The sequence below is a fragment of the Sapajus apella genome, unplaced genomic scaffold, assembly GCF_009761245.1.
Source record: "Sapajus apella isolate SASKATOON/1434 unplaced genomic scaffold, GSC_monkey_1.0 scaffold174, whole genome shotgun sequence".
Taxonomy (NCBI): Eukaryota; Metazoa; Chordata; class Mammalia; order Primates; family Cebidae; genus Sapajus; species Sapajus apella.
The window spans coordinates 1,690,710-1,713,453 of record NW_022437114.1 but is presented as its reverse complement, the minus strand read 5'-3'; the positions used below and the strand labels follow the sequence as shown (position 1 = coordinate 1,713,453).

Sequence of the window (22,744 nt, the reverse complement as noted above, 5' to 3'; positions counted from 1 at the left end):
TCTGTGGATAGTAACACTTTTAAGTCTTTGTGTCTATGAGAATGTATTTATTTTGCATTCACACTTGAGTAGTAGTTTAGTTGGGTATAAAATTTCAGGTTCAAAATAAACATCCCTCAAATTTTTTAATGTATTTTTCAATTCTTCTTCTAGGCTAGTGATATTAATTAGAAGCTTGATGATAATTTGATAATCTGCTTCTTGTTCCTTTATGGATAACCTGTTCTTTGAGAGCTGTTAAGATTTTCCCTTGCTCCTTAGAATTCTAAAATGACATGAGAATGAGGCTAGGTGTGAGTCTTTTTTATCATTCACCCTGATGATATAACCTTTCGAGGTGAAGAATCATGTTGCCAGGTCTGGAAATTTTTTTTCTTTGTTTCTCTCCATTATTCTCCATTTTGTTGGTTCTGTCTTTCTAGAAATTGTATCAGCTAGGTATTAGATCTCCTACATTGGTTGTCTGTATCTTTTAACTTTTCTCTGTTGTCTTTTCACTTTTGCCTTAGAGGCTTTTCCTTGACTTTTTTCCCCAGCCATTAAAAATGAGAGTTTTCAATCTATTGAATTTTTAAATTTCACCAATTGAATGTCGATATCCAATAAATTTTTCTTTTTTAAAGATTACTTTTTTTAGTGTCCTCTTATTTTAGAGATGCAATATTTTTAATCTTTCTGAGGATACTAATTAGATTTTTTTAATTACCTTCTGTTCTCTGGATTTTCTATGTTCTACATCCTTGCTAATCCCACAGTTGTGCCTCTTCCTAACTCTGCATAAGAAAGCCTGCCTCCTCGCCTACTATTTTTTCCTATGTTTATTTTGGCTGAGAGGTTATCTCTTCCTATAACCTCAACTGCTTTCCATGTTTCCAGAAATTTACCTAAAATGTTTTTACCTTCATTTTGACAGTTAATTTTTTTTTTGTCATTTGATAAAAATTTTGGAGGAGGAGGTGGTAAATGAATACCCTTAGTTCACTATCTTAAAGTATTCCCACCACTCTCCTTTTTAAAGGGTATTTTTAAACTACAATATTTATTATTTTGAAACAAAATGGCATCCAACAAAAGTTGCTTCCTAGATATAGCTTCTGATTTTTTAGTGAATTTCCAAAAAAAATTCTATAATTTTCATACATAGTTATTCTGAAGAGGCCGAGGGTTCATTGAAAAGCCAGAAAACAGTCATCTCCAGGAAGTCTCCTAATTTCTATGCTTCAAAATGTAATTCCCAAGAATGGGAGGAAGAATAAAATTCCCTCTCCCACTGCCAACGGTGACGCTGAATATTCTGGGAGGCCCTGGAAACCTCTGGGCTCAGCCTCTGGCCTCTCTCTGGCTCCTCCTATGTCTTTTTTTATTTCCTGTCAGGATCTAAATTACAGAAAAAGCACAGTTTAGGAACAATGGTCATAATCACTTGTTCCAGTGATGACAGGGGTCTCAGACCTCCTTCAGGGACTCCACCAACAAGACTCTTATAACAACTCTGTAGAAAAGCTACAGGGAACCTTTCCTAGTGGGTTTCTGTAGGGTCCTCTTGGTGAAATCCGCAGATGAGGACAAGCAAGCACATTATAAACACAGTGGAGAATATATACCTCAAACTACTCATGGCTCTTTTGGAGGGATGTCATATACAAAACTTTCTGCATTCCTGTATTCACTGAGTTTTGGTGATACATCTGTATTATTTTATCATCCTAAAGGAAACAGTGACTAGCCTTGTCCCTGTGTCCCTCCACAGTCTGCTCCCCCGGCCTCACCTCTCACTCCTCTCCATCATGACTTGATGACTCCTGCCCCATCAGTGTGTGCCATCTGCCCAGTTAATACTGAGTAAAGCAATGAATGATGAAACAAGTGAATGAACTTTTCATCTCTGTCCTTAGATTATGTTTTTCCTGACTTAACTGAGAAGGCAGGTTCCATTGAAGATACCAGCCAGGCTCAAGAGCTGCCAAGCCTCCCTTCTCCCTTGCCCAAGATGAATCTCGTTGAGCCTCCCTGGCATATGCCTCCTGCAGAGGAGGAAGAAGATGAGGAAGAGGAAGAGGAGGAGAGGGAGAAGGAAGAGGTAGAGAAACAAGAGGAGGAGGAAGAAGAGGAGCTACTCCCTGTGAACGGATCCCAAGAGGCAGCCAAGCCTCAGGTCCGTGACTTTTCTCTCACCAGCAGCAGCCAGACCCCAGGGGCCACCAAAAGCAGGCATGAAGACCCCGGGGACCAGTCCTCATCAGGCGTGGAGGTGGAGAGCAGCATGGGGCCCAGCTTGCTGCCGCCCTCTGTCACCCCAACTACAGTGACTCTGAGGGACCAGGACTCCACTAGCCAGGAGGCAGGGGCCACTGTGCTGCCGGCTGCAGGGCTGGGGGTCGAGTTCCAGGCTCCCCAGGAAGCAAGCGAGGAGACCACTGCAGGAGCAGCTGGTTTGTCTGGCCAGCATGAAGAGGTGCTGGCCTCGCCTTCATTCCCTCAAACTGCATCTCCCAGTGGGGCTGAGGACCCAGATGAAGGTCCCCCTGGCTCTAGAACCTCAGCCTCTTTCCCACTGGACCCTGGAGACATGGAACTGACACCTTCCTCTGCTACCTTGGGGCAAGAGGATCTCAACCAACAGCTCCTAGAAGGGCAGGCAGCTGAAGCTCAATCCACAATACCCTGGGATTCTACACAGGTAAAGTGAGGGGCATGTGGATTACCACCCTGCACCTTCTTCACAGAACCTGGCCCTCCCCTGGGCTGGTATGGCGTGGGGACAGGATCTGCCAGGCTGAGGAGAGGGGCCCTTTCCACAGCACAGAGAACCCCATAAAACTTGTGGGAAGGCACACCTCAGGGCCAATAGTGGGTGTTCTCCCTACATTTCTGTGCAAAGGCCTTTGGAGAAGCTTGGTGACCTGGCCTGGGTTTCATTTGTTCAGGTGTTACCACTGCCACCCTTAGACTTGTTTTGTATTTTTTTTTCCAAGATGGAGTCTCACTCTGTCACCCAGGCTGGAGTGCAATGGGCATAATCTCGGCCAACAACCTCTGCCTCCCAGGTTCAAGCGATTCTTGTACCTCCTGAGTAGCTGGGATTCTGCCTGGCTAATTTTTCTGTTTTCAGTGGAGACGGGGTTTCACCCTGTTGGCCAGACTGGTCAGGAACTCCTAACTTCAACTGATCTACCCGCTTTGGCCTCCCAAAGTGCTGGGATTATAGGCATGCGCCACCATGCCTGGCCCACCCTTAGACTTCTGCACTGATTCTACCAGCAGCTGGAGCTAGTAGCTCACCTGTGCTTTTCTCATCCCATCGTAACACCCTCCTTCTCCCCACTGACAGCCATGTGCACAGCAGGCACAGGTCAGTGTTCACACCTACCAATACCACAAAGAAAGGAAAGGAGCCCCAGAATATTACCTACAAGTTTGCCCTTGAAAGCCATTGGGCGGGGCAAGCTCTCTGCAGCCTGGCTTCTTTGATATAGCCCCTATTTCCTGGAATTATGACTGGCCTCCTCCTCTCAACACATTCCCTGCTTGGTCCCCGAAGACATTCGAGTTTGTACTCCTCGGCATGATGCCTCACAGAGGCCGTCAGCAGCCCTCTCACTGTAATACACTTCTACTGGCCTCTACCTTCCAGCTTCCCAAAGGGCCTCCTACCAGGGCTCTCTCCCCAGTGCCTTTCCCATGCCTTCGTAACTGTCACCCTGCTTTGTCTCCTCGCACAGGTGATCTGCAAGGACTGGAGCAATCTGGCTGGAAAAAACTACATCATTCTGAACATGACAGAGAACATAGACTGTGTGAGTGCCCAGCCAGGCTCCGAACCGCAGGGAAAGGCTACAGGCAGTGGACAGAGGGGGGCAGGTGGCAGGTTGGAGGTACAAGCAGTGCACGGGGGAAGCTTCGTCCTTCAGTCGGCGGGGGCAGCCTAACCCAGGGATGTACAAGCAGCCACCAACATTACACACAGAGTGCTTTCATATTTTAAAATTTCCAAGGGCTCTATGGTTCTTGCCTCCCTCTCTTTTTAACTTAGAGGAATGCTTTGTTCATATGTGTACTATCTTATCTCTCTGGTGATACTGAAACCTTTCTATCTTTTTTGGAGTTTTCTCCCTGTATAGGTTGCTTTTCTCCATTTTGGGTCTCAGCTTTTTTGTATATGTACACGCTCTCCACACATGTCTGGTGGAGTTTGTTCACAGCTCTATTAAAAAACTGGCTGGAAGCTTTGAGCATGGTGCTAGGGTTTGTCAGCGATGGCTTCTCATGATAGTGGTCTGGCCGGGCTGTATCACTTAGAAATTTCTAATGGCAGCGTCGTTAGCTGCTTCCTCCTGGGTTGATTGGAGTCTTTGAAAAGGGAACGTCTGTTCTGCTGGAAGTATAATGAGCTGGTTGTCAATGTTCTGGGAGCTGGGGTGGAGAGAGAGGGCTGGGCATTTACTATAAATATGTATACATAAATATCAATATTCACATACTCTCTCTCCCTGTTTGCAGAGTGATCTTCTCCCTCCCCAAACACACACTTGTGTCTGGTGCTCTCTAGGTCAGAGACCTTCTGTTTCACCCCTTTTAAAGAATAAACTTGCAGTCTTCTGCCAGGGAGAAGGGACATTTCTTGGCTGTGCAGCACTGTGGGAAGAACTAGGGACCTAGCCACTTCTTAAGCAAACTTTCCACCAGCTCCTATTTTTAGTAGCATTTTCATCCCCTCTTCCAGAGGTAACCAGTGCCTCTATTCTGGGGCATCTGGGGAGTGTCAATGAGTATGCATCTGACTGCTTCTCAGCTTTCCTTATTTTGGCTTAGGGTTTGGCTCTTTAGAGTTTGCTAAATTAGGAAATTCTAACTCACCCATCTGCTTCCAGTGTCTAGATTTTGTTGCTCTGTTTTGCTTTGTCTCTGTGGTTTTAAGCCTTAAATTCTTTACTCTTGTTAGTGGGCCTGGGGAGGGCTGAAGGGACATGCATGCTTTTAATCCAAAAGCACGCAGCGAGGTTGGTTTCCCCCAGCATCACTACACTGATGGATCTTCACTTAAGTAATGTGTGTTTTCATTCATTGCGGTTATTATTTTTATTGATGCTCAATACCTAATCTTTGGCCAGGGCAAGTCTTTTTGAGTTGGCCTCTGAGTCCTTTAGACCAATCTATTAAGTGTCTTATTTCCTCCTTGCTTTCAGGCATAATAAGACATTCCAGGCTCACCTTCCTTCCCCAGACATGGAGCCTTCTTTCCCTTCACTGGGAAATGGTACATAAAGACCACAGTATAGGCTCTTGGGACCCTTGAACTTTTGGTGTGAATACCTGACCAATACAGCCTAAAGTTCATATCTTTTTTCCAATCAATACATAGATATTAAGATGCTTTTATTCTGTTTTCCCTGTTTTTGTCTTCAGTGTTATTCTCATTTAATATGTAACCTCCATTCAATCAGTCATTATTTTTCATGGTGGATTTTTTATTGTAGTAAAAAAATAACAAAATTTCCCATTTCACCCTTTGTAAGTATATGTTGAGTCGTGTTAAGTAGATGCGCACTGTTGTGGAACAGAGCTCCAGAACTTTTTCATTTTCAAAGCTGAAACTCCATCCCCATTAAATAATGACCGTCTATTCCCCAGCCCCGGCACCCACCATTCTTCTTTCCATCTCTATGAATGGGACTACTCTGGATACCTTATAGAAGCGGAATCAGACAGCATTTGTCATTTTATGTATGGCGCATTTCACTCAGCATAATGTCCTCAGGGTTCATCCATTTGGTAGCATGTGGCAGAATTTTCTCCTTTTTTAAGGCTGAAAAATATTCCATTTTATGGGTATACCACATTTTATTTATCCATGCAGCTGTCCACGGGAAGTTGAGTTGCTTTCATCTTTTGGCTGTTGTGAATAGTGCTGCTGGGAATGTGCTGTGCAAATATCACTTCAAGACCCTGTTTTTAATTCTTTTGGGTATATACCCAGACGTGGGGTTGCTGGATCATATGGTAATTCTATTTTTAATTTTTTTGAGAAATCTCCGTACTGTTTTTCACTATGACTACACCATTTTACATTTTCACCAGCATAGCACTAGGGTTCCAATGTTTCCACATCCTCCTACACACATGCGCTTTTCTGTTTTATAAAATGGTGACCATCCTAAGGGAAGTGAGGTATTTGGTTGGTGCAAAAGTAATTGACGTTTTTGCCATTGAAAGTAATGACAAAAAACCACAATTACTTTTGCACCAACCTAAATGGTATCTCATTGTGGTTTTGATTTGCATTTTCTCTGATGACTGGTGATTTTGAGCATGAGTCGTTATTATTAATAGTCAATGCTTACTAAATTTTATCAACATATTTATTAGTTTCTTTGCCAGATTCACCACCTGTTAAAATTTTTTTCAAACCATTTAAGAAAAAGTTGAAGACATTATTTCTTTTTGCCCCACTCCCAAATACATTAGTTTCTATTTCCTCAGAACAAGAATATTCTTTTAGACAACCACAATGCAATGGTCAAAATCAGAAATTGGCACTGCTACAAAACTATTATCTGGTTACCTGCATTATTTCGATTTCACCATGGTTCCAATAATGTCCCTTATAGCTTTCTTCTCTCCCGATCCAGGATATAATCCATGGTCATGCATCACATTAGTTGTCTTGTCTCTAGTCTCCTTTAATCTGGAATAGTTCCTCAGCCTTTCTTTGTGTTTAATGACCTTGACATATTTGAAAAATGATGGGAATAATGTACATAAAAAATGATGGGCTATACAGAGACTACATATTCAGCAAAAGAAAGGGAGAGAAGTGCTGGCAGTCTCTCGGGGAAAGTTTTTAGAACTACAGTTCCAGGAGTTAGGCCATCAAGATCTAAAGAAAGTGATGCAGACTCACTGGCTTCTATTTCACCTACATGTCACAGGTAACACAGAAGAAACTGGAAAGAAGTCTAAGAAGGAAACCTATAAAAGGAGGCAGAAAGATAAAGTAGTAAATCCAGAGGTGGTGTTTTTGAGTTCCAGAAGGGAAAATAGATACTTATTAGAGAGATGCAAGGATCTAATCCTTTGACCAGCACAACATAGAGAAGTGCTAGAGGACAAGGACAAGGAGGAGAAATATGTAGATCATCCTTTAGTGAAAATCCTGAAAGAGCTTCCATGCAAAGGGCTAGATCATCGAGATCTGGAAAAAGAAGCAGTGCTGACACAGAGTAATGTCTGAAGCTGCAGAGTTTCTTAGTGCATGCCACACACATGCTTATAAGATGTTTCAGGCTGCATTGGACTTTCCCTGCTCCAGCCCCAGATTTAGCCATTTCTGAAAGGAACCCTGCTTCCTTTTAATGAGGAAGGGTATGTAGAAACCAAGATCTGGGTCCCAGGTATGCTCATGGCCACTGGGGTATCATTGCTTCTAGGCCCTTCTAGAATAACTGAGAGGGGTGGATCTTTATTTCTCTCTCTCTTTCTAGGACATAGATATACATACATCTATGTGTAATGCATGTACACATATTAAAAGTATGAATTCAATATTTATAATTCTAATCCATCACCACTGGATGATATCCTTCTGTGTTTACTACTGCAAATTTTAGATCTGTAGTCCAGCTGAAATGAGTTTCCATGGGATATCTGGTTGTCCCAGCACCTGTGATTGAATATGTACTTTACTTTTAAACCTCACAGGAAGGCAGGGTGTCAGGACCATTGCCCATGTTTTTAGATAGGGAAACTGAGGCTCACAGAGGTACAGTATTTTGTTCACATCACAGAGAGCTGATAAATGGCAGAAGCAGCATTTGAACAAATTTATTTATTTATTTTTGTTGCCCAGGCTGGAGTACAGTGGCACAGTTTCAGCTTACTGCAGCCTTGACCTCCCAGGCTCAAGCAATCCTCCCACCTCAGCCTCCCAAGTAGCTGAGACCACAGATGTGTGCCACCACACTTGGCTAATTTCTTTGCATTTTTTGTAGAGACAGGGTTTGCCATGTTGCACTTGGAACTCCTGGGCTCAAATGATCCACCTCCCTTGGCTTCCCAAAGTGTTGGGATTACATGCGTAAGCCACCACACCTGGCCAGAACCCAGATTTATTTTATTTCAAAGTCAAGGCTTCACCTCCTTGCCACAGACATTCAGTTTTCCTGTCTACATAATAAGTGGCATGAAATCTGCAGTCATCAGACTCTCCCCCATCGACGTTATGGGTCTCTGGGCTTATGCCAGTTAGGCATATGTACCCAGGAAAATGTGGGGTATGCGAACACAGCAGAGCACAGAGATGTCTACAGAGGGCAGACACTCTGTGTAACAGGAGAGTGCTTGTTTTGTAACCAGGGTCTGTGTGTCATACTTGCTCTAGCAGGGGTGGCCATGCACCCCAACCCCCGCCCACATTCAATCAGTGAAGAAAGTAAAACCCACCACAGAACTAGGGCTTTCCCAGCTGCTCTGTGGCCATCTCCAGGCACCCATCTTCTCCCACATTTAGAGCTGAGTTGGCTATTAGACCAGTGAGTGCCAAGGCTTGAGCCTGAGCCTGGCACTTGCCATGGTAACAAGGAATAGAGACCCAGCACTTCAATCCCCCTGGTAGCCTTTAGGTTGGCATGACAACTAGGGACAGCTCATTAGCCTGGGCTCCAGCAGAAGGGAGATTCAGGATGGTGGGGTATCCTGCAGGGCTGGCCTGGTGAGATGCCTGTGCCTCCCAGTAGCGCTGGCTCTCAGCTGCATAGCAGGGCACTGTTAGAGCTGAGCACTTGGGAGAGGGGCATCTGCAGCAGGCTATGGAGGCCAGGAACTAGGAATGTGCAACTGTGCATGTTCAGGAGGGAGAAGGCTGCTGACGAGGAGCCGGAGTGAGGAATGGCCACAGCTCCGAAAGAGGGTATCTTTCCAGATGGGGCTGGGTAAGGACAAACGGCAGGCTGTGAACCATGAGGCAGGGTCCTGGCCTGTGCCCCAGCCTGGGCTCCTGCCACTCGCTGAGTTCCTGTTTAAGGCCAGGCTCCTGTTTTTGTTTTAAATTGTGGAATTCCATATATACACACGGTCAAGAAAACCTCAACAGTACAAGAGAGTGCACAATGAGACAAGGTCTCCTCAAGCTTCTCCCCCAGGCCAGCTCCAGGAGCTCAGTTCTGTCTCTATGTTGTCGTTTCTGACCTCCACCACCTACAAAAGAACACACAGATGGCTTTCCCCTCTCACCAGCTTGGGGCCGCATCTCTGCGATGACAGGCAAGAGAAGAGCCGGGTTCTGCCCCTCCCTGATTTTTGGTAGTTACATGGTGCACACCTCTTTTGTCCATCGCCACTCCTACCCACTGTGTGTTCATCTCCAGCACCGTGCAGAGGGAGCAGTTCTCCCATAGGCCTTCCCATTCTGTGTACCTAGTTCCTGGCCTTGTCACTGTACATGGGATATGTATCATCCCCCCTCCCCCACCTCCTGCTCAACTGGGAGTGTCTCTGGGACAAGACCCAAGACTTTCTCATGGCTAGAGGCCAGGGCAGGAAGGAGCACTTGGTGTAAGTGAACAAATGAGTATGCATCTTGGGGTTCCCACATTCCCTGGCTTGTACTCTCAGAGGGTCTCGAGTTCACCAGAGTTGCTTCTCTGGGAACAGCCAGAGGGTTGAGTGTGAATGCGGGGCTGAGCCTGGAGGCAGAGGGCTCAGTAGAGCCCCTCTTCTTCACTGAGCATGGGGGGCTCTTTCTGCCCTTGTAGGAGGTGTTCCGACAGCACCGTGGGCCGCAGCTCCTGGCCCTGGTGGAAGAGGTGCTGCCCCGCCATGGCAGCGGCCACCACGGGGCCTGGCACATCTCTCTGAGCAAGCCCAGCGAGAAGGAGCAGCACCTTCTCATGACGCTGGTGGGCGAGCAGGGTGAGCAAGGGCAGGTGATGGGAGGGCCCAGGAGGGCAGTGGGAGGCAGCCAGCCCAAGAGCCACAGGAGGAAAGTGCACACAAAAGGACTTCGGAACTTGGAACTTCAGGACAGTAGTTTGAGCTACCTAGCTTAGGGGTCAAGGTGTACTCGCTAGCTTGGGTTCTGGGGATGAGGAGGAGGGTGTGAGGATCAAGGATGGGGAACAGGAGGCAGGGGAACAGGTGTGGTGGGAAATGAATGGGCAATGTACCTAGTGTGGCAGAGGAGAAGGGGTGTGTTCAGAAGGCAGTGTGTGGCTTCACAAATGGCTGTCTGGTGTTAAACAAATCGATGTTCTAACAAATTGATACAGTGGAAAGCATGTCTAAGACAGGAGAAGGCATGTGCCTTGAGGATTGGTGTGCAATTAGAGCCAGGAAGGGAGGCAGAGGCTCAGGTCAGCTGTTGGAAAGTGGGACCAGAGCCTGTGGAGGGGCACCTCGGCCATGGCTGCACTGATAGCGGTGTTTCTTACCCTCAGGGGTGGTGCCCACTCAAGATGTCCTTTCCATGCTGGGTGACATCCGCAGGAGCCTGGAGGAGGTAAGAATACAGGGACCTGGACTTGTTAGCTTCTAAAATGCTCCCTCCCGTCTCTGTTCCTCAAAGTCCCAGGAGGCTGCCCAAATCCTGTGGTTCAAAGGAGCAAAAGACAGAGCATACTCTGGGCAGATCCCTTGCTTCAGGCCTTCCTGAGACACGGTTTTGTGGGAAAGACTGTGCACATGCATGCTACCAACCAATGGTGCAGTGCAGACGACGGCCAGGGGCAGAAAGGGGCCACAGGGGTGTGGGGACTGTGCTAAGAGGGTGACAGGAAAGGGCTCAGAGAGGAAGGGTCTGGGGGCAATGAGGGTTAACTGGGAGTTTTCTGGGTGGACAGTGCAGAGATGCCATGCAGCCTGGTGGGAGGGGAGAGCATGACAGGTTCCAGAAACCAAAAGAGCGAGCCTGGGAGACCTGGACATGTGACTTGGCATGGACGTGTGAGTCTTCTGGTGCTTGCGCAGCCAGGCCCCTTGCTCCTGCTGCGGTGGGATGCTTGGAGGCAGCCCTGCTATCTTGGGAGGTGCCCCCACCCAGTACAATCTGCTGGTTGCCTGGCCCATCCTGGTCAACCTTTCCTACCCAGCTGCTGCACAAGCTTGGAAGGGAGGGCAGGGTACCCCATTCCTCCTGCTCCTCACACCACCTTGCCTGTGGGATCCCTCTGTTCCTCATCTCGCTTCTTGAAGACAGCCACCATCTCCACCAAAACTGCCTTTGCCCACTATGGAGTACAGTGCCCTATCATCAGCCCTCTCCACTTCCGAAGGCGATGCCACTTTTGGTGGGAGAGATGATTGGTGTAATCCTGGCCGCCTCCTTGCATCCCAGAGGAGTGGAGGCCCTGGTGATGGTGCTTCTCTGGTGAGCATGTCAAATGCCCACTGAGCACCACACTGTGCAAGACTCTCACTCAGTTCTCGCCACCACCCCATGGGGTTGCGAGGGTTAAGTGAGGCACCTGTTGAGTACCATTGGGATCCCCATGGAAGATGAGAACTGAAGCGGGAGAGGTTAGATGACCTGCCTGAGATGGCACCACTGGTAAGCAGTAAAGCCGGGCTTTAGGGGAAGCCTGATTCCAGAACCCCAGCCTTTCACCACACTGCTCTACTGCCTGGAGGGCCTTCCCAGTTCTGGAATCGTGGGTCCATGAACAGGGGGGCTGCTGGTGGAAGTGTGGGCTAATCTTGACGTTTATACAGTCCTTCCCCCCTCTTCACTGCCCCTGACTATTCTGCCCTTACTGGGCACTTAATTCAGACTTGGCCAAAAGCCATGCTAGGTCTTTGGAAATATACTTGGGTGAATCTAGCAAGAAAAACTGACCCTCGATAACTTAAAAAGTCAAGAAAAATACTGGAGATATACGTATGGTTCACAGGAAACCAGGGAAGAGCTGCAGGCAGCCTCAGAAAGGGGGCCTGGTGCAGCCTAGGCCTCAGCACTGGGAACTGCCCTGACCCCTCACCCGAGGAGCCCTTTGCCCTCCTGCTTCTCTCTGCTGAGATGCTGATCTGTGGAGAGAGCGCCTGCCTGGCACCTGGAATCTCCTTGGCCAAGGAAGGCAGGACCAACCATGACAGCCTGTAGTGTGGAGGGGTGCAGGCAGCTACATGCCAGCAGTGAACACGCCTTAGGAAGGCGGGAAGCTGGGCGGCTAGGGTGACCCTCCATATGGCCTGTGTGACCTCAGTATCCCTCCCTGCACTGGCCTTGGCAATGGGAAGCTGACTGGCCCACCCCTCCCCACTGAGGTAGAAGTAGTTGCATGGTGGAGGATGCATGGGGAGCTCACACCTCTTGTCTCTCTAACTGGTAGGGATAGGTGTGGGGGCTCTTTCTAGTTGGATGGTGTCCAGCAGCATGGGTCCACTCTCACTGGGGGGCTAAGGCCACAGTGAACTCAGTCTCAGTGGTCGAGGCAGAAGCTATGGTGGGATGTGGAGGCTGGGAACGTGGGCATGGGGTGGAGAGGCCTGCAGCTGTGCTGAGGTGAACAGGATGGGGATGGGGTAGAGGCGAGCCCAGGCCCCAGGGAACTTCAGGAGCCAGGAGCATCAGAACCTTCTAAGCCTGCTCCCCCATCCCCGCCCCTGCCCAATGCAACCACCCCAGTGGAGCCATGGCACCCCAGGACCTCAGCTGAGGAACCTGGTCCCTCCTACCCCCAGATTGGCATCCAGAACTACTCCACAACCAGCAGCTGCCAGGCGCGGGCCAGCCAGGTGCGCAGCGATTACGGCACACTCTTCGTGGTGCTGGTGGTCATTGGGGCCATCTGCATCATCATCATTGCGCTCGGCTTGCTCTACAACTGCTGGCAGCGCCGGCTGCCCAAGCTCAAGCACGTGGTGAGTGTGGGGACAGGTGGGGCAGGGGGCCAGTGGAAAGGAGAGTGCCCATGGATAGACAGGTGTCATCATCTGCAAGGGGAGGCAGTGACTCTCGGTTGCACAGGGTCCCATGGGTGACCTGCTCTGTAGGGCACCAGCCCCAGGACAGGTGCTGGAGGTACAGGGAGTGAGGGGGCTGCTGACCCCACCAGGGGGCCTCTTTCTGGCACCACCAGCCCCTCCCTAGGGCAGGCACTCCTGGGCCTGAGCACCTGGAAACCTCACAAGAGACAAGCCCTAGGTTGGTGGTGCCCAAGGGTCAAGGAGAGGCTCCAGCAGCCTCTCCAAGAGGCGGCCTCCCCAAGAGGAAGCGGGAAGAGCCCTGGTGATGCTCCCTGACCTCACAAGTGGAGTCTCCTTAGGGGACTGTTGGGGAATCAATGACGTCAGGGAAGCCACAGGGCTTTGTAGTGCCAACGATTAGTAGTTATTTTGAGAAAGGAGCTACAGCAACAGAAAAGACGGATCTGGCACTTGTGGAGGGTGCCTCGGGGACCCCCTGGGTAGGGTTGCAAGGCCTGTCGATGTAGGGGGCTGGCTCGCTCGCCCACGGCCTTTCCCCACCCCGCCGCAGTCGCACGGCGAGGAGCTGCGCTTTGTGGAGAACGGCTGCCACGACAACCCCACGCTGGACGTGGCCAGCGACAGCCAGTCGGAGATGCCGGAGAAGCACCCCAGCCTGAATGGCGGCGGGGCCCTCAACGGCCCGGGGAGCTGGGGAGCGCTCATGGGGGGCAAGCGGGACCCCGAGGACTCGGACGTGTTCGAGGAGGACACCCACCTGTGAGCGCGGCCAAGGCGTAGGCCGAGTGGGCAGCCAGGACCGAGCAGGGCGGACCCCGAAACGGTCGGCCCGGAGCCCGCGCCTCCCCGGGCCGCGCCTGCAGCCTGGCCCTCGGCGCGGGCTCCTCCCCGCTTCCCACGACTTCACACGGCGGCCTCGGTCCGGCTCCCTCACTCCCGCCCAAGGGGCCGGTCCCAAAGCCCGCCTTGGCCCCGCTTTCCCGCCCCTGAACCCCGGCTCCGCGGGCGGCGGGCAGCGCTCCCTGCGCCCCAGGACTTTATTAAACCCGCCTGGAGACCACACTGGACCCAGCTCGTCTGCCTGCCCGTCTCGTTCTTATTTCCGGGGTTGGGGCGGGGCGGGCGGGGGAACCCGGTGCAGGGGCGGAGCCGGAGAGCCGCGGCTGGCCTGGGAACCCCAGGGCAGGGGCGGGGCCGCGGGGCGGGGCGGGGAGGCTGGAGCGGGCGGGTTCTCCGGGCGCCGCCAGGAGCGGGGCGGGGCGGAGCTGAGCGTGTTTACATCCGCCGGGTGCGCCGCGTCGCCGCCCGAGGTCGTTCGGCCCGGGTACGAGCGTCCACGCCATGGACACCAGCGACCTGTTCGCCAGCTGCAGGAAGGGGGATGTGGGCCGAGTGCGGTGAGGACCCCGCAGTCCCGGGGAGGGTGCGGGAGGTGGAGCCCCTCGGGCTCTGGGACATGCGGCTGGACGGCCGCAGGGAAAGACGGGCGTCACGGCCTGGCCCAGCCCCCGTCGCGTGCCGAAGCGCCGGGATGATCCCCCGGGCGTCGCTGCAGCCCCCCAGCTGGGGGACGCTGACGGCCATTGACCTCCGGAGGGTTTCCTGGAAGAGGGGACTGCTCCGCGGAGGCCCGAAGGTGAGAAAGTGGGCGGAGAGAAAGGCGGGCCACCGTTCGCCTCGGTAGGGCCTGGACGTCAGACCCATGGGCGCGGAGCGCGGGTGTAGGCCTGGGACTCGAGACGTGGCCCCATGCTCTCATGATCTCTGGACCTGGCGCGGGGAACACCTAGAGCCCAGAATCGGCCTCCAGTCCCCGAGGATTCAGAAACTCTTGACGCAGCTAAAGTGAATCTGGCGCTGAGATCGCTGCCTCCTTGGGCTGGAGGCGAAGGGAAGGAGTGTCCACCTGGGTCCTGGGGCCCTTCCCCTCCTTGGCCTTCCACTATCCCCCGTTTGACTTCCTTTTTCCTTGGCCTTTCCTTCCCCTTGACCTGGTCCTGACTGACTGCTTCCACTTCCCATGGGCTGGCCCGGGGCTGCTGTACTTCTGTAGCCTCCCTTGGGCCCCTCCCCGACATCAGGTGCCACTCAAGAGTTAGTGCATAGCTGCAGCGCTGAGTGGGCTCACAGCACTCCCAGGTGTAGCCTGGGGGACTCCCTCGGACTGCCCTCGCCTCTGTGGGGCTATGCTAGCATTGGCGACTCTCCTCCCTCACCTCCCGCATCCCATCAGCTGCTGCATCCCGCGACTTCTGCCTTCTTGAATCCGTGCCCTCCACAACACCAGGAGGCCTGCAGCAGCTTTTCCCCCAGGCTCCCTGCTTCTAGCAGAGCCAGCTTCTTCCGGCAGTAGAGGGCTCTGGCCGAGGCGAAGCCCCCATCACCTCTCTCCCAAACATTGAAAGGCCAAAGGTCCAGCTTCAGCACTGGCGCTGACCTCTGCCCTTGTAGCCCATCGTCTCCCAGCACTGATGGCACACAGTATCTGCCTGTCCAATCCCACCTCCACATCCTTACCTGCACTTTGCCTGGAGTGACTCTCCTGCTCTGGTCTGCCTGTCACCTGCCCTCACCTTGAGGAAGCTTCCCCAGACCAAAAGGGATATTTTTCCTCCGTTGCCTTCCATGGGCCTTCTTTCTCAGACCATGAACCCATCCTGACCCAGGCTCTGACCTCTTTCCTGCCCAGGTACTTGCTGGAGCAGCGAGATGTGGAGGTGAATGTGCGGGACAAGTGGGACAGCACCCCCTTGTGAGTGCTGGGGAGAGAAGTGGGGGGTGGGGGGTGGTACACCCCTTCAGTGCTGAGGACTGCCTCCTGTACTTCCTTCCTCCCTTCAGGTACTATGCCTGCTTGTGTGGGCATGAGGAGCTGGTACTCTACCTTCTGGCCAATGGTGAGAGCAGGGAGCTGGCTCAGGGGTGTGTGTGTGAGGATGCATGTGTGCATGCTTGCATGCATTCAAAGGCCGTCATACATATTTGCAAACCACCCCACTTCCTCTCTTACCACCCAGTTGAATCAGCAAGTACTATTAGCACTACTTTAAAACCTGTTCTTTGTCTACCCTCCCCATCTCTACTTATACCACCTGGGCCCAGCCATCAGCATCTCTCCCCAGACACAGTGCCAGCCTCCCCTCTTGCCCCACCTACACTCTGTTCTCCATATTGCAACCAAGTTGATCTTTTCACAATGAATCTAATCAGCTAAAAATCCTCCGGTGAGTTCCCACCATTTCTGCGATACAGTGAGCCTGCCTGGCCACGCCCAAGGCTCCACAGGGTCTGCCCCCCCGCTGGCGTTGCTCCCTTGGCTCTCCCTGCTTGTTCACTGTCACACTGGCCTCGCTGGGGCTCCACTGTGCCATGAATGCACCTGTTCCTGCCCCATGGCCTTTGCACCTGCATTTCCTCTTGCATGGACTGCCCTTGCGCAGATGTTCCCATGGCCCTCTCCCCTTCTTCATTAAGGCTTCTGCATGCCATCACCATCACAGAGTGACCTTTCATGACTTCCCTTCATCCAGTGTTGCCATTCACCCTATTTTGGTTTGCTTTCTTTCTCTTTTTTTTTGGAGACTGTCTTGGTCTGTCACCCAGGCTGGAGTGCAGTGTCACAATCTTGGCTCACTGCAGGCTTAACCTCCCAAGTGATCCTCCTGCCTCAGCCCCTTCAGATCATCAAATAGCTGGGATCACTGGCTAGTTTTTGTATTTTTTTTGTAGAGGCAGGGTCTCACTACGTTGCCCAGGTTGGTCTCAAACTTCGGGGCTCAAGTGATCCTCCCTCCTTGGCCTCCCAAAGTACCTGGATTACAGGCGTGAGCCACTGCGCCCAGCCATGTTTTTCTTAATAGTCCCTGCCATCATTAGGTAGTACGTTCATTGTCCTGCCTCATTAGATAAAGTTCAGCAGGACAGGGACCATCTGTCTGGTTCACTGCTGTGCTCCAGTGTGTGGGACAGGCCCAGGCACTGAGTCTGCTCTCAGTTTTGTATAGTCTGGTCATCCATGTGAGTAAGTGCCTGTGTGAGTGCTCACAGATGTGCCTGTTTGCCTAGCCCTTGACTGGGAGGATGCTGGGGTCAGAGTGGGCCCAGGGTAATTTGGGAAGGCATCACCAGAGATTTGGAGCCCTATGTGTGGGAAGGTGGGGAGGAGGGACAGGGAGATTAGAATTTCTGGCCAGGTGTGGTGGCTCACGCCCTTAATCCCAGCGCTTTGGGAGGCCAAGGCGGGTGGATCACGAGGTCAAGAGATGGAGACCATCCTGGCAAACATAGTGAAACCCTGCCTCTACTAAAAATACAAAAATTAGCTGGGCATAGTGGCATGCGCCTGTAGTCCCAGTTACTTGGGAGGCTGAGGCAGGAGAGTCGCTGGAACCCTGGAGGCAGAGGTTGCAGTGAGCTGAGATCGTGCTACTGCACTCCAGCTGGGCAACAGAGCGAGACTCCGTCTCAAAAAAAAAAAAGATTTTCTCCCAGGCCCCTCCCCTGCTAACTTATGAGCCCTGCCTCCCCCAGGGGCCCGCTGTGAGGCCAACACCTTCGATGGTGAGCGCTGCCTCTATGGGGCACTGAGTGACCCCATCCGCCGGGCTCTACGAGATTACAAGCAGGTCACGGCTTCCTGCAGGAGGCGGGATTACTATGATGACTTCCTGCAGCGGTGAGCCAGAGCATTCGAGGGATGCAGCATGGGGTGCGGTGGCCCTGGTAGGGGTGGTGGGTCTGCTCTGGCTGTGGCCTGCACAGTGTTGCGGGTACTTGGAGGAATGAGGTAGGGGCTGTGCTGAGCATCCCTGCTCTTCCCTCCCCAGGCTTCTAGAGCAGGGCATCCACAGTGACGTGGTCTTTGTAGTACATGGGAAGCCATTCCGGGCACATCGCTGTGTCCTGGGTGCACGCAGTGCCTACTTTGCCAACATGCTGGACACCAAATGGAAGGGCAAGAGTGTTGTGGTTCTCAGGCACCCACTGGTATGTCCCTTCAGGGTGGCAGAGGGGCATGGACTCCCCAGGAACAGCAGAGGGTTGTGCTGGATGGCTGCCTCTGACATTCCTTTCTGGCTCTCTGCCCACAGATCAACCCCGTGGCCTTTGGGGCCCTGCTGCAGTACCTGTACACAGGTGACCCCCTGGGCCCAGGGTAGGAGGAGAGGGAGTGGGGACAGCGGTATATCTAGGTGTGGCTGGGCTGACCTTTCACTTTTAGACACTTCAGGGTCCCTGGGAGGTGGTTCCAGCTGCCTCCTGGGTTGGGTTGCAAGAGAGAGAACCGGTGTGCCTGCTCAGGAAGAGCTTGTCCCACCAACATGCTGAGCCCCTCCCATCTGTTCCCTGGGGCCTGTACAACTCAGGCAGCAGCTCTTGATGGGGAAACCAAGGTGGCAAGTGGGCCCAGGAGTCCTAGCCCTGCAGACAGGTGGCCAGGTGGGAGGCAATCACCCTTTTTCTGTGGGCCTAATGACAGCTGAGATCCTGCAGGCCCTCATCTTCCCCACTGCCCCCAGGCCGCCTGGACATTGGTGTAGAGCACGTGAGTGACTGTGAGCGCCTGGCCAAGCAGTGCCAGCTGTGGGACCTGCTTAGCGACCTGGAAGCCAAGTGCGAGAAGGTGTCTGAGTTTGGTGCGAGCAGGATTTGGGGTCCGGGCCATGGGTGGGGCCTGGCAGGGCCGGCCTGGCTCCCTGAAGCTGTTTTCCTCCTTTAGTGGCGTCTAAGCCAGGCACATGTGTGAAGGTGCTGACCATCGAACCGCCCCCTGCAGACCCCCGGCTCCGGGAGGACATGGCGCTGCTGGCCGACTGTGCCTTGCCCCCCGAGCTCCGAGTAAGTGTGAGACTGCTGGGCAGGAGGGGTGTTTTGGGTTGGCAGGCTGTGACAGGCAGCTCAGATACTTGGGCCCAATTCCTTGTGTGGCCTTGGCCCAGTTACTTCCCTTTCTGAACCTAGTCGTTCACTTCTGTGAACAACTGCTCTGATGGGGTCGCCTCTTCTGTACCCCAGGGTGATCTTGGGGAGCTGCCCTTCCCTTGTCCCGACGGCTTCAACAGCTGCCCTGACGTCTGCTTCCGAGTGGCCGGCTGCAGCTTCCTCTGCCACAAGGTGCCTGTGCCCTCCTGTTGCCCCTGGCCCCAGCCCGCTGGCCTGAGCCCGGGTCTAGCTCCTCAGGAGACAGACCCTGGCCCTTGCACTTCCTGAGCCTGGCCTCCCTCAGGCCTTCTTCCGTGGCCGCAGTGACTACTTCCGGGCCCTGCTGGATGACCACTTCCGAGAGAGCGAGGAGCCAGCGACCTCAGGGGGCCCTCCAGCCATCACCCTGCACGGCATCTCACCCGACATCTTCACCCACGTGCTCTACTACGTGTACAGCGACCACACTGAGGTGGGGGCTCAGGCGGGGCTGGGGATGGCACATAGCCTGTGCTGCCGTGGGCTGAGAAGGAGTGCCAGGGCCCTGGAGGTCTGTGGAAGGGCCCAGCTGGCCCCATGGTTGATGTTTTGAGAAGGCTGGAGAGGAAGGCTGTGGGACTTTGGATTTTTCTTTCAGGCAGAGGAAGCCTTGTTAGGCTCCAGAGAGAGGCTGAGTGGCAAGGCCTGTGTCACAGGCACTTCACACTTGTCAGCCATTTGGGGTCCTCAGCTTCTCCAGCAGGAGGGTGGAGGGTAGGTGGGGACAGCCCCCTCCCTCTGAAGCACTGCAGATCCCTGGGGTTCTAGGTTCTCAGTCTCTTCTTCCCTTCCTGCCTCCCTCTGTCTCCAGCTGCCCCAAGGCGTTCCTAAGCCAAGGCTGCAGGGCAGTAGCAGAGTGCCGAAGGTTTGCTGTGCCAGGCTGTGTGACAGTGAGTGTGTATGTGCGTATGTGTGTGTGTGTGTGTGTGTGTGTGTGTGTGTGTGTGTGTGTGTGTCTAATAAAGAGACCGCTATATCTGTTGGCTTAAAGAAGAAGGCAGTTTGTTTCTCCTTCACATCTGACTGAGGTGGGTGCCCCAGGGCAGGTGGCTTGCTGAAGACCAGGTCGTCCCTCCATCTTGCTCCTCTATGCCTAAGGTTGGAGGTCAAAAATCTTTTCTCTAAAGGTGAGTGTTTCAGGTTCTGTGGGCCATACGGCCCTATTGTAGCTACTCAACTCTAATGCAAAGCAGCCAGAGACAGTACAGAGATGAGTAGGTGAAGCTGTGTTCCAATAAAACTTTATTTGCACAAACAGTCTGGATTTGGCCCATGGGCTGTAGCTTACCCACCCTGCCCTGGGGCATTGCTTTTGGCCATGGAGATTCGGTCCCAGGCAAACTCATGCTCTAGGAGGAAGAGGAAGGCAGGGAAAGCAATGTTGTTTTTGTAGAAGCCACCGGAAGTTGCACACTCTACTTCTCATGTTCCCCTGGAGAGAACTTCATGCCTACTTGCCAATAAGGGAGGCTAGGAAAGTGATTCTGTCACCAGGCTCCTGTTTTGTGGGGGAAGGGGAAGAAGCATGCTGGGGGACAGAGGGCAGACCCTACTGCTGCTCTGCCTCAAGTGACTGCTCCCTTGTCCTTTCTTCCCCGAGGCCTCCATCCTTTCTGCCTCCTCTATTGGGCATCTCCTGCAGTTCAGCCCAGTTCTCTGGCCCCTGTTACCTTTGCCCACCCTGGAGAATCTCCCTCCTCAAGGAGCCTTGTCACCCCAAGGGCACCTTGTCTCAGAGCATGGCTTGGTCTCCAAACCTGGGTTAATACTGGTTGAGGTGTGTGACACTAGGTGAGCTGTGTGATCTTGGGCAAGTTACTTAACTGTTCTGTGCCTCTAGAACATGGGGATAGTGCTCATCATCACTTCTAAGGCCTTGTGCAGATGCATGGCTTATCCAGGTAAAAGAGGTGGCACGGCACATGGCACACACCTGTAATGTGGTCGCAGAGCTCCCCTGGTTTCTGTCTGCAGCTTGTTCCCTGTACTGCCCAGGCTCTGGCCCAAAGCTGAGGGCTTCAGTCTTACCTGGCACAGGATGAACCTGTAGGTGGGCTCTGTGTCACCATAGCCTCTCGAGAGGGAGGGAGTAGGTAGATAGTTTGTCCCCCTCCCCTGGCAGGGTCCTTGCCTGGGTCTTGACTAGCTGCCTCTGTCCCAGGGTTCAGACAGCCTCCCGAGATAGGCATGGTTGTCTGTAACTCATGGACCAGGAACTGGAGGCACAGGGATGTGCAGTGACTTGCCCAGGGCCCCACAGCTAGAAGTGTCAGACCCAGGTCTGTGCGACTCAGAGCTCAGATCCTGGCCCCTGCGAGGGCCCTGCCTCCCACCTAGCCTGCCAGCCTGCCCAAGGAATGGGAGGCCCCCAGTCTTGTTCCCCCTAGTGGTCCGCAGATCTCTGTGGGAATCTGGGCCAACCCCGCGCATGCCAGGGAGCTCCTGCTCCCACTGGAAGCCTTCCCGCTGCTGCCTCCCCAACCCCTGCAGTCTCTAGCCTTGGCTGCTCAACCCTGGGAACACTTGGTGACCTCAGGGGGCACCTTCATCCCTGTCTTCACTGCAGCTGTCCCCCGAGGTGGCCTACGATGTACTGAGCGTTGCTGACATGTACCTGCTGCCAGGCCTGAAGAGGCTGTGCGGGCGCAGCCTTGCCCAGGTGCTGGATGAGGACAGCGTGGTGGGCGTGTGGCGCGTGGCCAAGCTCTTCCGCCTGGGTCGGCTTGAGGACCAGTGCACTGAGTACATGGCCAAGGTCGTTGAGAAGGTGGGCCGGCAGGGCTACAGCGGGCAGGCAGGAAGGGTGAGAGATGGATACCCCTGCACTGAGCTGGCCCTTCCTGCTCTTAGTTGGTGGAGCGGGAGGACTTCGTGGAGGCAGTGAAGGAGGAGGCAGCGGCTGTGGCGGCCCGGCAGGAGACGGACTCCATCCCATTGGTGGACGACATCCGCTTCCACGTGGCCAGCACAGTGCAGACCTATAGCGCCATCGAGGAGGCACAGCAGCGGCTTCGGGTGCTCGAGGATCTGCTCGTGTCCATTGGCCTGGACTGTTGAACTCCTGCCTGGGTAGCCCCAAGGGCCAGGAGCTCCCTTGGAGACAAGCCTGTGTGTGTGTTTCTGTGCAGCTCTTCTTGTTCCCTGCATACTGAGGGCTTCATGGTGGGTGCAGAGGGCTCAGTGGGGCTTCTCTCTCCTCATGAGCCTGGAGACCCCAGAGGAGGATCCATTTGGGATGAACCCCCTCCCCCCAATGCACAAGCCAGCCCCCAAGACCCTTGGGGGTGGGCACCACTCAGGGAAACCTGGGGTGGGGGTGGGCTTTGGTCTTAGCACTTTCCTTCCCCAGATCCTGCACCCCCAAATCCAGTCTTCTGGCCGTCACCCAGCCCTGGCTTGCTTCTCTGAGCCAGTGCTCCCATGCACAGGACTATTCAGAAAGGGCTGGGGGAGTGTGTATGGCAATAAAGCTTGAAGGCACTGTGGGAGCCTGAGTCTGTGTCCTGGGGCACAGCTTGGGAAGGGTGGGGCCTTCTGAAGCCAAAGGAGCTGGTGGGGACCAAGGAAAGGAGCTCTAGAGTTGGGGGCTTCCAGCAGAGGCTGACTCAGAGCCCAAGGTTACCTGGCTGAGCAGACCTAGAGATCTCCCAGTCACCCTAGCCTGGCCTGGGCCCAGCCTGGCTCCCTACCTCCCGGTCCCCTTGGACGCTGGCCATGGTGGGAGAGGGCCAGGACCAAAATGACCATTTTCTCTCAGTCTAGTGCCAGTCTTTTCCCCAGGGAAGCCCTTGTGACCCTTCCTGCAGGGGCTGCCACCTTATTCGGGGAAGGTGAGCTGCAGGGGCCACCTTTCTCCTTGGCCCTCTGA

General features: G+C 53.3%; 2 protein-coding genes across 9 annotated transcripts in view; both read left to right on the top strand.

Annotated features, from left to right (window-relative positions):
* PODXL2 (podocalyxin like 2) overlaps window positions 1-13,988 on the top strand; it is a 41,230-nt gene extending 27,242 nt beyond the window's left edge. The window contains exons 3-8 of one of the 2 annotated variants that reach the window (XM_032267958.1): window positions 1,896-2,680; window positions 3,723-3,797; window positions 9,750-9,906; window positions 10,431-10,492; window positions 12,670-12,849; window positions 13,466-13,988. In XM_032267958.1, coding sequence (XP_032123849.1) covers window positions 1,896-2,680; window positions 3,723-3,797; window positions 9,750-9,906; window positions 10,431-10,492; window positions 12,670-12,849; window positions 13,466-13,678 — 1,472 coding nt within the window. In that variant the 3' untranslated portion in view covers window positions 13,679-13,988. The remainder of the gene's footprint in view (window positions 1-1,895; window positions 2,681-3,722; window positions 3,798-9,749; window positions 9,907-10,430; window positions 10,493-12,669; window positions 12,850-13,465) is intronic. The other variant, XM_032267959.1, reaches the window with a different exon arrangement.
* A 168-nt stretch (window positions 13,989-14,156) lies between these two features.
* ABTB1 (ankyrin repeat and BTB domain containing 1) lies at window positions 14,157-22,364 on the top strand. Of its 7 annotated transcripts, none has more exons than XM_032267967.1 (12): window positions 14,157-14,312; window positions 15,605-15,632; window positions 15,757-15,812; window positions 17,446-17,590; window positions 17,742-17,901; window positions 18,006-18,051; window positions 18,435-18,551; window positions 18,635-18,753; window positions 18,931-19,029; window positions 19,142-19,309; window positions 21,443-21,643; window positions 21,727-22,364. In XM_032267967.1, the coding sequence occupies exons 1-12, from the start codon at window positions 14,297-14,299 to the stop codon at window positions 21,931-21,933; spliced, it is 1,362 nt and encodes a 453-aa protein (XP_032123858.1). In that variant the 5' UTR covers window positions 14,157-14,296; the 3' UTR covers window positions 21,934-22,364. The 7 variants fall into 7 exon arrangements, with proteins under 7 accessions (XP_032123858.1, XP_032123852.1, XP_032123851.1 ...); XM_032267961.1 differs by having other exon boundaries at window positions 15,605-15,667; window positions 21,443-21,631; window positions 21,727-22,361; XM_032267960.1 differs by having other exon boundaries at window positions 14,159-14,312; window positions 15,605-15,667.
* The last annotated feature ends 380 nt before the right edge of the window (window positions 22,365-22,744 follow it).

Coding starts and splice junctions, on each gene's coding strand:
- ABTB1 (XM_032267960.1), top strand. CDS start 14,257: ATGGACACCAGCGACCTGTTCGCCAGCTGCAGGAAGGGGGATGTGGGC. Junction 18,052..18,434: donor GCTGCAGTACCTGTACACAG/GTGACCCCCTGG, acceptor CACTGCCCCCAG/GCCGCCTGGACATTGGTGTA. Junction 19,030..19,141: donor GCAGCTTCCTCTGCCACAAG/GTGCCTGTGCCC, acceptor GGCCTCCCTCAG/GCCTTCTTCCGTGGCCGCAG.